At 44.1% G+C, this 13,700-nt stretch overlaps 1 protein-coding gene across 6 annotated transcripts in view; it reads left to right on the forward strand.

Moving 5' to 3' along the window:
• LOC142588392 (uncharacterized) overlaps positions 1–13,700 on the forward strand; it is a 70,673-nt gene that overhangs the window by 25,634 nt on the left and 31,339 nt on the right. For 5 of the 6 annotated variants that reach the window (XM_075700033.1, XM_075700035.1, XM_075700029.1 and 2 more), the window contains 4 exons: positions 1,638–1,691; positions 3,179–3,241; positions 9,858–9,887; positions 12,551–12,610. In XM_075700033.1, the coding sequence (XP_075556148.1) occupies positions 1,638–1,691; positions 3,179–3,241; positions 9,858–9,887; positions 12,551–12,610 (207 nt within the window). The remainder of the gene's footprint in view (positions 1–1,637; positions 1,692–3,178; positions 3,242–9,857; positions 9,888–12,550; positions 12,611–13,700) is intronic. The other variant, XM_075700034.1, reaches the window with a different exon arrangement.

A 13,700-nucleotide genomic window follows, 5' to 3' on the forward strand; every position in this document is an offset into this window, starting at 1 on the left:
GTTTTTATTTATAAATTGGATTCCGAGATTTTTCGCTCACGACCAACGCCGCCGACGCCGAAGACACCGGCTGTTCTGCGACACGAGCTCCTTAACGCTCTGGCGTTAAAAGTGATCGTATTTCCCAGAACTGAACGCGTCAGGATGCCACTCCTGCTGGCGTCTTGATTGCATGAATTTCGTAGCCAGTCAGGCGAAGCAATGTAAACGTTTTAAGAAACCAACCATTTAATAAGTGCCACATAGTATTGCGAACGAGAAAGAGGAAACAGAGGAATCGATTTATGTTAATTACAACCATGCAAAACCAAAAGGCAATGAAGCCTAGGAAAGCATGAGGTATTTAGCTGTGGATGAGACTTAAATATAAAAAATAATAAAGAAAAGGAAAATGAACGTGCACGAATGACAACTTGTCGCAGGTGGGGATCGACTCAACAACTTTCGCATTATATAAAACATTACCGCGCGATAACATCGGTTTAACTACAAGAACCAGTGGTGTATCTTGATTGCTAGTGACCTGGGCCATTACTGCAGGGAAGAAAAAAGTCGTCTTCTTTGCACAAAGAAAAAGAAATGCTGCGTCCGGCCAATGATGCTGTCAAATTGCTTTCAAAAACTGAAACGTATTCATTGCGGTCTAACTTGGATTGAGGACATATATCTTGCAAAAGGTCCAGTCATGAGTTCCTACAGGAAAATATTTCATTTACTTTGAGTAGTTGTCGTAGGAATGCTCGCAGCCTCGCATATACATATTTTCTATAAACAATATAATGCGGCAAACACACCCGTAGAGAGCATGTCACAATGTGATCGAATTGTCGGCAATGTGTTCGAAGTGAGAACATTAGCTCCGCAATCTAGGGTTGGGAGATTCTGCAGAAACATTCTTGGTATCCTCATTTATTTAGCAATAAAGCTTTTATTGAGTATCTCTGTTCAAATGAATCTCAGCCAAACATTCAACTGCGACAAGCAAATAGCCTTCAAAAACTCGAATGGCCATCACACCTACGAACCCTATGATAACAGTACAAAATGCATTAGGCAAGTAATTGTACAGTTTCCTAATGCGAAATATGCCTATCTGTCAAGTATGTCCCCTGGTAACCCGAAACATTACTAGAAGCTCTTTGACGTGAATCTGCAAGCAGGACTAGTTGGAGCCTTATGTGGAAGTTTTTATCTCTGTACAGTCTGAAATACTTTCCGAGTGGTCAATTGCCCGATTTAACCACCATCTTTCGCAGCAGAAAAAAGAAACAAAGGCTTGCGCAGTATTGAGACCATGTATGGGCATTCCGCATGCTCATGCTGCATTAATAGTATATTTGCTTTAGAAAAAAAAAAAGAACATACGTGGATTCTAGGTTCTATCTCGAGGTGGTATTTGCGGACGCTGACACAGTCCGCAGAAAGTCAACCTACCATTCTAGACAAGTGTGATGCAGACTCTACAAGACAGTGATTTTAGACCAAGTATAAATGATTTATTTGCACTAAATTCAAAGAGAAACTTGTAGCAGTAAAGGCTATATTGCGAGCACTTGTATAGGATTGCCACCATTGAATCGAAAATTCTTCCAACTTTTAAACGCACGGTGTGGAAGATGTGTGATTTGATATTTCAGATAATAGATTGAAACCCTGCGGCAGAATGAAACAGAAGAAGCGAAAGCCAGCAGGTGAGTTCAGCAAGCCATTTTCACATGAATACGATTATTTCGTAATAAGCAAGCGATCGCTTTAACGACAGAAAATTTACCAAGCTTTCGTGAAGCGCAGCCTATTGCGATTTGCGATTTTTAATGACCATAAGTCCTTAATAATTATATGCCTACATGCACTTCTTTTATAAGCAGAACCATTATAGGTACTTTACAGCGACCACTTCCGAGGTACATTTGTTGAAATCATGACGCTCGCCGAGAATCATCGTAGTGGTGTAGTCATTGAAGTGATAAAAAATAGAACATATGCAAATCTTTGAACATAAAATACTGCAGACACGTAACCCGCTTTCAGAGATGGGGCTTCCGGTGGGGATGCTTTCGTTCTCAGAACTGCGAGCCACTAGAACATGTCCGTTTCTACTTAGCCCATAGCAAAGTGCCCACAGGAAAAGGTGCTGCAGCCCACGACTCGATAACTGCGGTGCTTTATTCAATCACCGCTTGAAAATTCTACATGGAAAAACTTACTCAGAGCTCCAACTCCAAAACTATCATACTTGATTTGTTATTCAAACGTCCATGCACGTTTTACTACCCTATTAAATATAGAGTCTCGTAGGCGCTCCGCAAGAATAAAGAGAAGAAACACAGCATAAAGTAAAATATCCCATGCTATATATTGGAAACTGTAACGGAAGCTACCGAAGTGAAAGACCATACGGGATAATCTCAAAATTGTAAATCAGCGCGATGAACAGCGCGATAAACAGCTGAAAAAAAAACCATCACCGACTATAAGTCAAACTACTATCTCAGCATAAATATAGTGTATAACACCCCACTTTCAAGCATGTCCCCTTGTGGTGGCACACGTAAACGATAAATAGGGCGCTCGAGTGTGGCATGCGTGAAGGCAAACACTTCTCTCCCTAACGTAGCATTTATATCATCATAAGCAGCAGAAGCCTGGTTATGCCCCCTGCAGGGCAAAGGCTTCTCCCATGCTTCTCCAACTACCCCGGTAATGTACTAATTGTGGCCATGTTCCTGCGTACTTCGTAATCTCATCCGCCCACCTAACTTTCTGCTGCGCTCTGCTACGCTTCCCTTCCCTTGGGATCCATTCCGTAACTCTTAATGACCGTCGGTTATCTTCCCTCCTCATAACGTGTCCTGCATTTATATAGCATTTATATAGGAGCACTTTAACCATTGTGCAGAGCTTTGATTGATTACCCTATTGAACTCTGCAAGTACACACCACATGTATCATCTAACCCTAGCCAAGCTTGAAGATAAAAAAGAAAAACGGATACAAAATACTGTTGTGCGACCCATAAATTGTTCTGACATCTGTGGTGTTCAGCATCTGTGTACTACTTACCATGACCAATCATAAAAAAAATAAAATATACGCAAACAACAGCTTGCTTAACGTTGGCTGGGAAACCCAATACAAGTGTGGCCTATGACGCGAGCCCACCTGTGCACATTTTTAGGTACCGGAAGCACTGCGCCAGCGGCCAAGCCTCCAAAACAACGTACTGGACAGGAGAACGGGGGTGAGAGGCATTTCTACGAGTTTGATTGCAGCCCATGTACATGGTGAGGAAGGAGGAGTTACCTATTGCTTATTCTTCACCATGTACCTGCGCACGATGTTCTTAACAATGGCACACCAACGAGGCCAAATTGTTCCGGTGGTGAGTTGAAGTTGCCACCCCTTGTGAAATCTAATTTTGATGTAGCGTTTCTCAGCTATAGCACTGAACTGCTTTTCTTTTTCACGCCTTCGCATATTCAGGAGGCCGCACTGCCCATGTGTGCTCTCTAAAGTACATTGGCACATCGCTACATGTGCTGCTTTCAATGAACCTTTGAGCGAAGCCGTGCAGGGACACACACAGTTCATCCTCGCGAGAGTTCTTATTATTAAAACGCATGAACGTTGTCGTCATGAAGTATGATTACCAAAAAACGGGTCCGCGGAAGCGCACAACAGAGTGAAGCTGATAGGCATATGCAGGCCGATACATTTAGGCAATGTGATTAAAAAAGCGGGTGTTCTATTTTTACGGTGAAAGAATTTTGAAAAATCCCCGGTGGCGCTTTGCATAAATCTAGCTATCGATCTGGAATACTCGAAGCGGCATACATTGCTTACACTTCAAATCAACAAGTATACTCAACTCATTTAAAAATGCACTAATTATGTTTTTAACTATTTATTTCAGTGAAAGTACAGGAATACACTGACTGAAGCCACTAATTTCATGAGGCACATCCATGTTCAATGGGTTTGGAAACTAGCACGAGTTTTGAGATAAGTGCCGACAAACTTGCTGTAAAAATGGAAGGATGTTTCGCTTGCGTATTGAACAAAACGCTTTTTTAATAATTGCAGCTCAGAAACTACAAGAATACAATGCATTCCGTCGTAAAAAAATTGAAAACGCATCTCTGGAAACAGGTGTCAGCCTCAGAATTTGTTCGAAGTAGATACGACTTTAAGTATCACGAGCTGCAATTGGTAAATTGTAATAATTTGGATATAATGCTTAGTTGAATGGCAGTTAGCAAGAAATACTTAATTCGTGTAAAGTCCACTTTAATTTTTTTACAAATAATGTATACCTTTGAGTGATCTAGCTAAGTAAGTACAATTGTGCTACATGTCACGGGTGACTTAAAATTTCCGGTAGTGATAAACAAGAACTCCCCGTTATTGCTGAGGGGATTAGAACTATCAAATAAAAACAACTTATTGCACTGCCAGGAAGCCATTCATAGATTTGTTATTGGTCTATTCAACGCCAGCACAATCGTGTACAAAATATTTTTTAATCGAAGTTCATTTACCACCTAGTACACTGATGTAGATAAGCGGTGGGGTGGCAAAATAAAAGCTGCATAACGGTAGCTTGACTGGTCCCACCTGCCCGTGAACGACAGGCAGCAACATGGCAACATGGCAACACATTCGTTGTACATACTTGTGGGAAGGTTAATATTGTTACGTGTAGAGACACAGACGAAAGATGCTATTTGCACGCTATTTACACGCTATTTACACTGGAGCCAGGCAGCCGGGCTGACACTCGCTCGTGCCAAGGGCACCGACCAACTTCTTCGTCGTTCTCGCTTCGGCTCATCTCTTGAGCATCGCTCGATGATATCGTCATATTACCCCCCGGAGGCAAAAGCACCGTCACCGTGCTGTTAAATATCCAAGGTGCATGGAGAGTTGTAGGGCTTGAGTCGGGCAACGTGGACAATGTCACTGGTTGTCACAGTGGAGGACGTAGTGGGCGTGGCAAGAACGATTTCATAGGTGACATCGGTCGCTTTGCGTATCACGCGATATGGGCCTGTGTAGCAGGAAAGCAGTTTTTCACAAAGGCCGACTTTACGCGATGGTGACCAAAGCAACACGAGGGCGCCGGGCACAAAATGTACATCACGGTGACGGAGGTCGTAGCGTTGTTTCTGCTTGTCTTGAGACACTTGTAGACGAGCGCGCGCAAGTTGGCGAGCATGGTCAGCATGGGCGATTGCATCACGGGCATAATCGCTAGTTGAAGCTGTGGCGGACGGAAGCACAGTGTCAAGTGGTAGCGTCGGTTCGCGGCCATACAGGAGGTAAAACGGGGAAAAGCCAGCAGTTTCGAGACGGGAAGAGTTGTATGCAAAGGTAATGGAAGGTAGTCACGGTGGTCGTCTGAAACGTATTTGGATAGCATGTCTGTAAGGGTGCGGTTCAAACGCTCAGTGAGGCCATTCGTTTGGGGGTGGTAGGAGGTGGTAAATTTATGCTCTATTGAGCAGGCACGCATGATGTCGTCAATGACTTTGGCCAAAAAGGTGCGGCCGCGGTCTGTAAGCAATTGACGCGGAGCACCATGCATCAAAATGATATCATGTAGGAGGAAGTCCGCAACATCAGTTGCGCAACTGGTCGGAAGAGCACGGGTTACGGCGTAGCGGGTCGCGTAGTCCGCCGCGACTGCAACCCACTTGTTTCCTGATGTAGATTCCGGAAATGGGCCGAGAAGGTTCAAGCCGACACGATGGAAGGGCTCGGCAGGGATGTCGAGCGGCTGCAGGTAACCAGCGGGGAGCTGGGAAGGCTTCTTGCGTCGTTGGCAAAGTTCACAAGCGGCGAGGTACTGTCGTACGGAACGGGCAAGGCCTGGCCAGAATAAAAGGCGACGTACACGGTCATAGGTTCGAGATACGCCGAGGTGTCCTGCCGTTGGCTCGTCGTGAAGCTCTTCTAGAACGGTGGAGCGGAGGTGTTCAGGCACTACAAGCAGGAACTCAGAGCCGTCCGTATGAAGGTTACGACGGTACAGAGTACCGTCGCGGAGGACGAAGAGGCGTAGAGCAGCATCTGCCGGAGAGTGTTCAAACGGTCGATGAGTGCTCTGATGTAGGCGTCACGGCGTTGCTCGTCGGCGAAATGAAGCAGCTGGGATACAGATAATACGCAAGAAGCACTGGCAATATTGGAGGAGTCAGAGTCGTCAACACGGTAACGCGACAAACTGTCAGCGTCTTGGTGCAGGCGGCCAGACTTGTACACGACGGAATATGAAAATTCCTGTAGCCTCAAAGCCCATCGACCAAGCCGGCCTGTAGGATCTTTTAGCGATGAGAGCCAGCAGAAAGCATGATGGTCAGTGACTACGGAAAAAGGGCGACCGTAAAGGTAGGGACGGAACTTCGCAACCGCCCAGACAACAGCAAGGCATTCGCGTTCCGTAATGGAATAGTTGCGCTCCGATGGTGCTAGAAGGCGGCTCGCATAAGCACTAACGCGATCCTTGCCACGCTGACGCTGGGATAAGACGGCACCTACGCCATGACCACTGGCATCTGCACGTAATTCTGTTGGGGCATCAGGGTCGAATTGGGCGAGAATGGGTGGTGAGGTTAGAAGAGTGACGAGACGAGAGAAGGCGGCGGCTTCTGCAGTACCCCACGAGAATTGTACGCCTTTCTTCAAAAGTTTAGTTAGTGGCATAGCAATTGTCGCAAAATCTGGAACAAAACGACGAAAGTACGAGCACAGCCCTACAAAACTTCGAACGTCTGCGGCTGTATTCGGAACAGGAAACTCTCGGACAGCGCGAGTTTTGTCGCGATCAGGCTGTACTCCGGAAGCGTCAACGAGATGGCCCAGAAGAGTAATTTGTCGGTGGCCAAAACGACATTTGGACGAGTTAAGTCGCAGCTTCGCCTTGCGAAATGCATCGAGTATAGTTGTGAGACGCTCAAGGTGAGTGTCGAACGTTGGCGAGAAGACGATGACGTCGTCGAGGTAGCAGAGGCATGTGGATCATTTGAAACCTTGGAGCAAGGAGTCCACCATACGCTCAAAGGTGGCAGGGGCGTTGCGTAATCCAAGCGGCGTTACCTTAAATTGGTATAGGCCATCAGATGTGATGAACGCGGTTTTTTCTCTGTCCATATCGTCAACAGCAATCTGCCAATATCCCGAACGACGATCAATAGACGAGAAATAGCTGGAACCGTGCAGGCAGTCAAGGGCGTCGTCTATACGTGGGAGTGGGTAGACGTCTTTTTTTGTAATGCTGTTCAGGTGACGGTAGTCTACACAGAAGCGCCACGTGCCGTCCTTCTTAACCAACACCATAGGTGACGCCCAGGGACTTGATGAAGGCTCAGTGATGTTTTTATCGAGCATTTTGTTCACTTCATCTTGAATTATTCGGCGTTCCGACACAGAAACTCGATACGGTCGTCGGTGAATAGGCGCAGCATGGCCAGTAAGAATGCAATGTTTGACCGCGAGTGTCTGGCCTAAAGGGCGATCGTCGAAGTCGAAAATATCGCGGTAGGACGATAATACTTCGCAAAGGTCTTCAGCCTGCGTAGAGGACAGGTCCGTCGCAACCATTTTCTTTATGCGGGGATCGACGCCCGAGGCCGGCGCGAGGGGCATGCTAAGCTCGCGAGAACCATTGGTCGATAACGCTGCCACGTATTGGTCGCCGAGAGAGTCAATGGCGGCAAGGCAAATACCTTGCGGTAGAATTTGCTTTGCCAATCCAAAGTTACAGACAGGCATGCGATTGTGGTTCGCAGTAATAGTAAGTATTCTGTGAGGCACGGTGACGTCATACTGTATTGGGATGTCGGGCAGAGGAGTGACGAGGTACTCGCCATCAGGAACTGGTGGGAAAGACAACAGTTCAATGTAGGCTACGGACTTTGGCGGCAGGCGAAGAAAGCCGGTGGAGCGAGTGTCAGCCAGTCAGCCAGGCTGACACTCGCTCGTGCCAAGGGCACCGAACAACTTCTTCGTCGTTCTCGCTTCGGCTCGTCTCTTGAGCATCGCTCGATGAGATCGTGATAATATATATATACAAACAAGAGCAGGAATGACAACTTTGAAGCGGTAAAGAAATACTTTGCAAGTGACAAACAAAAAAGGTTAAGATTAACAGAAATATTTTCAATATTGTGTTCTTGCATATGACGTATATTTACATCATTCAGTTTGTATGTCTTAACTGTTGAGGGGAGACAGTAGGAGAGTGTTTGAAGGCCATAATTAGTGCGTGGGCGAGGAATTTCCCATTGTTCAATGTACAGAGTTATGCGAAAAGCAGGAATCTGTTGCAAGTTTGCGATGTTTATTATATGATTACTAGCCTTAATCATATCACATTAAAAAGAACATATAAGTTTATATTTGTAAAGGTGGTCTACTCGTAAAATTTTAAAGTTCCGGAATATAGCACGCGTATGCGCATTGTAAGGCAAGTCGGAAACAGCGCGATCATTTAGTATATGACCGAACGAGGTGACAATCGCGCAGGTGAAAAGCGAATAGGGCATTATAAACCATACGTTTTTGTGGTATTGGTAGTAGCTTCAGACATGTGCGCAACATACCTCACGGTTTAATAAGTTTATTTCGTAAGTAATCGGTGTGGTGGTTCCACGATACCAGTTCATGAAAGATAGTGCCCCAAAGTATTTGCTGTAGCGGAAAGTTCTATTTTCGTGTATTGAGTGCGAGGCACTGAATGAAGTCACACGGCGTGGACTACACTCTGAAGAGGACCGCATTTGTCTAGGAGAAATTTAGTGGAGATAGTTTTTTACTGACAAGTTATACATTTTTCTGAGTATTTCATCGGCCAAATTTATGAGTTCATCCTACTTGGTTCCTGAGGAGAATAAAGTGGTATCTGCGTAAATAATATAGGTAATCAAAACATTCACTGAAACACGGGGTGATTGAATTTGTTCTCACTATCTTGTTTCCTACCTGGACATCGCGAAAAGATATGTAATGCTCGCGGAGGTCACATCTCTTGGTAGAAAGAGCACGGAACTTTCTACTTTATGCGTGATACCACAATATATTTACTACACAAAGCAGTTTCTTATTGAGAGAGTAATATTAAGAATCACTGCCTAAAAAAGGTAAGTTTGATTTGCTAATGCTGTGTTTTGGTGATTTGGCAGAGAGTAATATTAAGAATCACTTAGTCAAAAGGTAAGTTTGACTCATTAAGACAATTTGAGCGTAAGTGTGAGAGCTATGACGTGCAGCAGTGATCAAGCCTCAGGCATACGCGGCACTTGAATGCGCCAAAGAAATGCCTGCAACTATAGGCAAACATTTTTGAACATTAACGTAGTTTTGCCGAGTGACTAGCGTTATTGTGCTGGCGAGGATAGTTTGCATCACAGTTCATGTATTATTCACTTGCTATGATACGTTATTTCACCATATAAAGAGAACGTTTCAATATAAATTGTTCTTAATTTAAGCAAATGGTGTATTGGGTACGATTGCAACAACCTATGTGCGCAATGTAGCACATTGCACGGCAAAAGACTACACAGAAATGTAGCGGTTATCCAACGCTTCATAGATGCAGCCACGGAAAACGCAGCCGCACGCAAAGGCGTTCTGGCGGCACTTTCTACATAGTTACCACCGAGTACAAGGTACACTGAACCTAAAAAAGATTGTATTATCATCGGCACGTAAAACGGATACGGTTTATGTATATATATATATATATATATATATATATATATATATATATATATATATATATATATATATATATATATATATATATATATATATATATATACACATATATATTTACGCAATGGAATTGTTTACTGCAGGAAAGCCCCACAATGGAACAGAAACTACGGGTGAGTGTGGCTGGCGTACTCTTACAAAACTCAATCCCACTGTGAAGTGTTATCACTGAAATGAGCGCTTGAGAAACAAACGTTTTTGGTGCATGAACTAAGAAGGTAGAAATAATGTGCCACGTGCTAGCACATTGAGCCAATAAGAACCGTAATTTTAAACTTGTTCGTTTCAATAGGGGGACAGTGGCTTTGCAGCGCCTCTTTATAAAGAGCCATGGCAACAAACTTTTGTGCTGCAGTTAATTTCATCTCATCCCTTACACGTCGCACAGAAGCTTGGCAAAATTTGAGCTCGTTGTGTAGGCTAAAGAATTTGTATCAGAAGTTGTTTTTATCGCACTTGAACCTACAACAACCCTCGAAACGCTAACAGGGGACGAAATCAAATGGCCACCTCAGAAACTGCTCCCTCGGCGTAGCGGAAGCAGATCTTGAAGGTCACAATTTTGCACACTTCTAGCACGAGAAGTGCCGGAACCGGAAATACGTCATGGTGACAATGGGTCGTTTTGATGTCACATGTCCGTCTCCGCGGTCACCTCGGGTTTGTTTCTGCAGGCGTTCTCTGTTTTGTGGTGTTTTAATCGCACGAGTGTAAGAATTCCGTGCACATTCCGTCAAGCGCGTCGGCTTCACATGACTGACCTGACATGGCACGGCATGACTCGTCAAAGGTTCTATCGTAATCGCTGGTGCCCGCGCACCTCCTCGAAAGTACTACAAAATTTGGGCCACGCATAGAAATTGATTGCACACGGTTCGGTGACAAGAGACAACGAATAGAACCGGCGATAACATGCGAGAAATTTGAGGTACACAAAGGCGCGTCTTGCACCGAGTGATAACATTGAACATTTGTTAGCCAGAGAAACGATTTCACCGGTAAAAGGTAACAAATACGCAGGTAATTATGATTACGCAGCTAATATTGGTCATGGACTTCCAAGCAAATACATTTAATGAAACATTAATATATAAATATATATTTCTTAAAATTTCATGATAGCTTAAAGCGCACTCTGAAGCAGCAAAACAAAGTTTTATGTTGAACGCAATAGAGCGAATCTTGGTGTAACATTTCTTCAGCTACCGCAAATGCTGGTTACTACATAGATTTCGCCGATCTTTGCCTCTGGCTTCGGACATTCTTGTAGCTTTAGTTATTTGCAGCTATTTAGTGGGCTATATTTGCATAAAATCTGACGTAATCTAATTTTTATACATGCCAAAGGCAATAAGAATCTCCATAAATACATAATCAGTGCGCAATGTGGCGCTTATAAAACAATAATTTGTTTAAAATGATCAGTTTGCCAAGTCACGAAGCCGTTAGAAGCCAGAAGGACAAAGTTTAGGCAAATCCATGTAGTAACCATCATTCGCATGCTGGCTGAATCACAATGCTTGTGAATTCTTATAGACAACAGGGCCGAAGTTTCTTCTAGTAAATTTTGTAGAAAACTATGAAGGACAAAGTGTCCTAAACGTCGATGCAGAAAAGCGTTTTTGTCTATACAAAAAGAGCACTTGGATGCTGCCATCGCTAATGAAAGGAAGGGCAACAAATGCGTTATCGGGGACGCGGTGCCTTGTTTAAACAGCATGCATAACTTTGATATATTTATGTCGACATGTCGCCCGCAATTATCTTCCCGCGGAGTGTGTGTGCCCCCCGCCGCGGTGGCTTAGAGGCTACAGTGTTGCGCTGCTAAGCACGAGGTCGCGGGATCAAATCCCAGTCGTGGCGGCCGCATTTCGATGAGGGCGAAATGCAGAAAACACCCTTGTACCGTGCATTTGGAGGCACGTTAACGGTCCTCTGATGGTCAAACTTAATCCGCAGTCCCCTACTACAGCGTGCCTCATAATGAAATCGTGGTTTTGGTACGTAAAACCCTCAAATTCAATTCTAACAGCGTGTACCGAGGTCTCTAGTTTAACCCTTTCCATGGATTGTATGTAACAGTAAGGGCAGGCACAGAAAAAAAGAAAGAAAGACGAAAACCCTTGGCCACATGTGCTGGAGGTGTTTGCGTCTTACTTTGAAGGCCCTATAGCTTTGTTCACGGCGCCCTCAATTTCATTGTGAACATGTCTACGATGAGCCGAGATGAAACGTCTTTCTTTCATTTTCTGCTGCGCCCGGCATGCATCTTAGTTACAGTTATCATCCTTCCCGACCCGAGGGGCTTCCGTCAGAACGTCCGCTAAATTAGTCATTGCATTGCGGTGGCTACTTCACCAAAACCTCAGAAGGCGTTTTCAGTTTGGAGTAGGCTGCTGTACGCATAGACGAGTGAAACAAGTGACAACTTTCATTATTTCTTCAGATTATTTCAATACTCTTCCACGCCGAAAGCGCGTTCTCTATTACAATAATACCACGGTGAAATCTAATACGATGGCAAAATTGTTGGCGTTTCATTAGAATTTACTCAGAATGTTACTTACTTTAGCAGCGAAGTAAAATTGAATTGAAAAAGAAACAACACAAAAAGTGAAAGGCCCAGGTGCAAGCGTCCAGAGCTGGAGCGTTGAGCATTTTCAAGCGTTATTTGACATTTTACCGACTGTTTGACACTGATCTTCAGGTATACGTATCCTTGAATACCTCTATTATCATCAGCATGTAAGATAGATGTGTTTTTATGCTTACTTAGGCAAGGAAAGCAATCATTCAACGGCTACGGGAAAGGAGCATAATGAAGCGGGAGCTATGGGTGAGTGCAGTTGCCTTCTTAGAAAAGTGAATTCTGCTGTAAAATGTGGTCGCTGAAATGAGTGCTGCTTGACAAAATTAATGTTCGTGAAGCACGATACTGGATAGAAGGACGTTGTTGTGCTTTTAACTCCTAAGAAGTCATGTTTAGATTTCGGTTTCAATGTAGGAATTATGGCGGTGTAAGATTTTCATGTTGAAATATAAAAACAAAGAAAAATAACGAACTTTCGTTCCTCGCTGTTTGAAGTGGCCTGAAATTTCTATTTACAACTGAGAAACCAATCGTGCTCGACAGACATGTGTCAGTAAGCGTTAAAAATTCGAAACATCACAAGTTAACGGACAAGAATGGTTTAGGAAGGAGCTATTTACTGCTCAGGGTCAACTACAATTACACTATTTAAATATATGTAGAGCGCGGAAAAGGCTTTTATGAGACAGCTGCTGAATCAATTTGAATAAAATTTTTTCTACTTGAAAGGGGAAGGTAAATTCTATGGAGCCTAGAAAGCAAAATTTTGCTTTAGGGCATGGTATGCTTGCGAAAATTCCCAAAAACTGATAAACTTAAGAGAAATCAGGAACAGAGTTTAGAAAACCGTAACTGTTCAACAAAAACAGATAATACATCCATTCCTCTAAGTCTGTTAGAACTTATGCAGCGGGCAAATTTTATATGTAAATTTAGAGGTTACATAAAGCCTTTAGAATATTTGCGAGGGTATTGTAAAAGTCCAAATCACAAATTATTGGTACGGTTTACAACAAACCCATTTGTTAACGGTTTACAACACCCAGGTATGGTTTACAACAAACCCAGGTGTTAGCTTGTTATGATTTGTAGGAAGTACAGAGCGTCTGAATGCGAAGCATTTCGTTGCCTACTCGAAGCCAAGGTGAAACGAGGGGAAGTCCTAGGTGGTAGAGGTTGTCGCCTGTGCGCAGTTTGTCGCCGAGTTTATCAATGACCGCCTACTGGCTGAGTCCCGCGTTGCTCCACGCGCACGCACGCGCACTCCCTCCAACGCGTCCGCTCGCACGCCACTACTGGCTTGGCGCCTCCTCTCCTTGCTCTCCTCGCCGGCACG

The sequence above is a fragment of the Dermacentor variabilis genome, chromosome 7 (assembly GCF_050947875.1).
Source record: "Dermacentor variabilis isolate Ectoservices chromosome 7, ASM5094787v1, whole genome shotgun sequence".
Lineage (NCBI taxonomy): Eukaryota > Metazoa > Arthropoda > Arachnida > Ixodida > Ixodidae > Dermacentor > Dermacentor variabilis.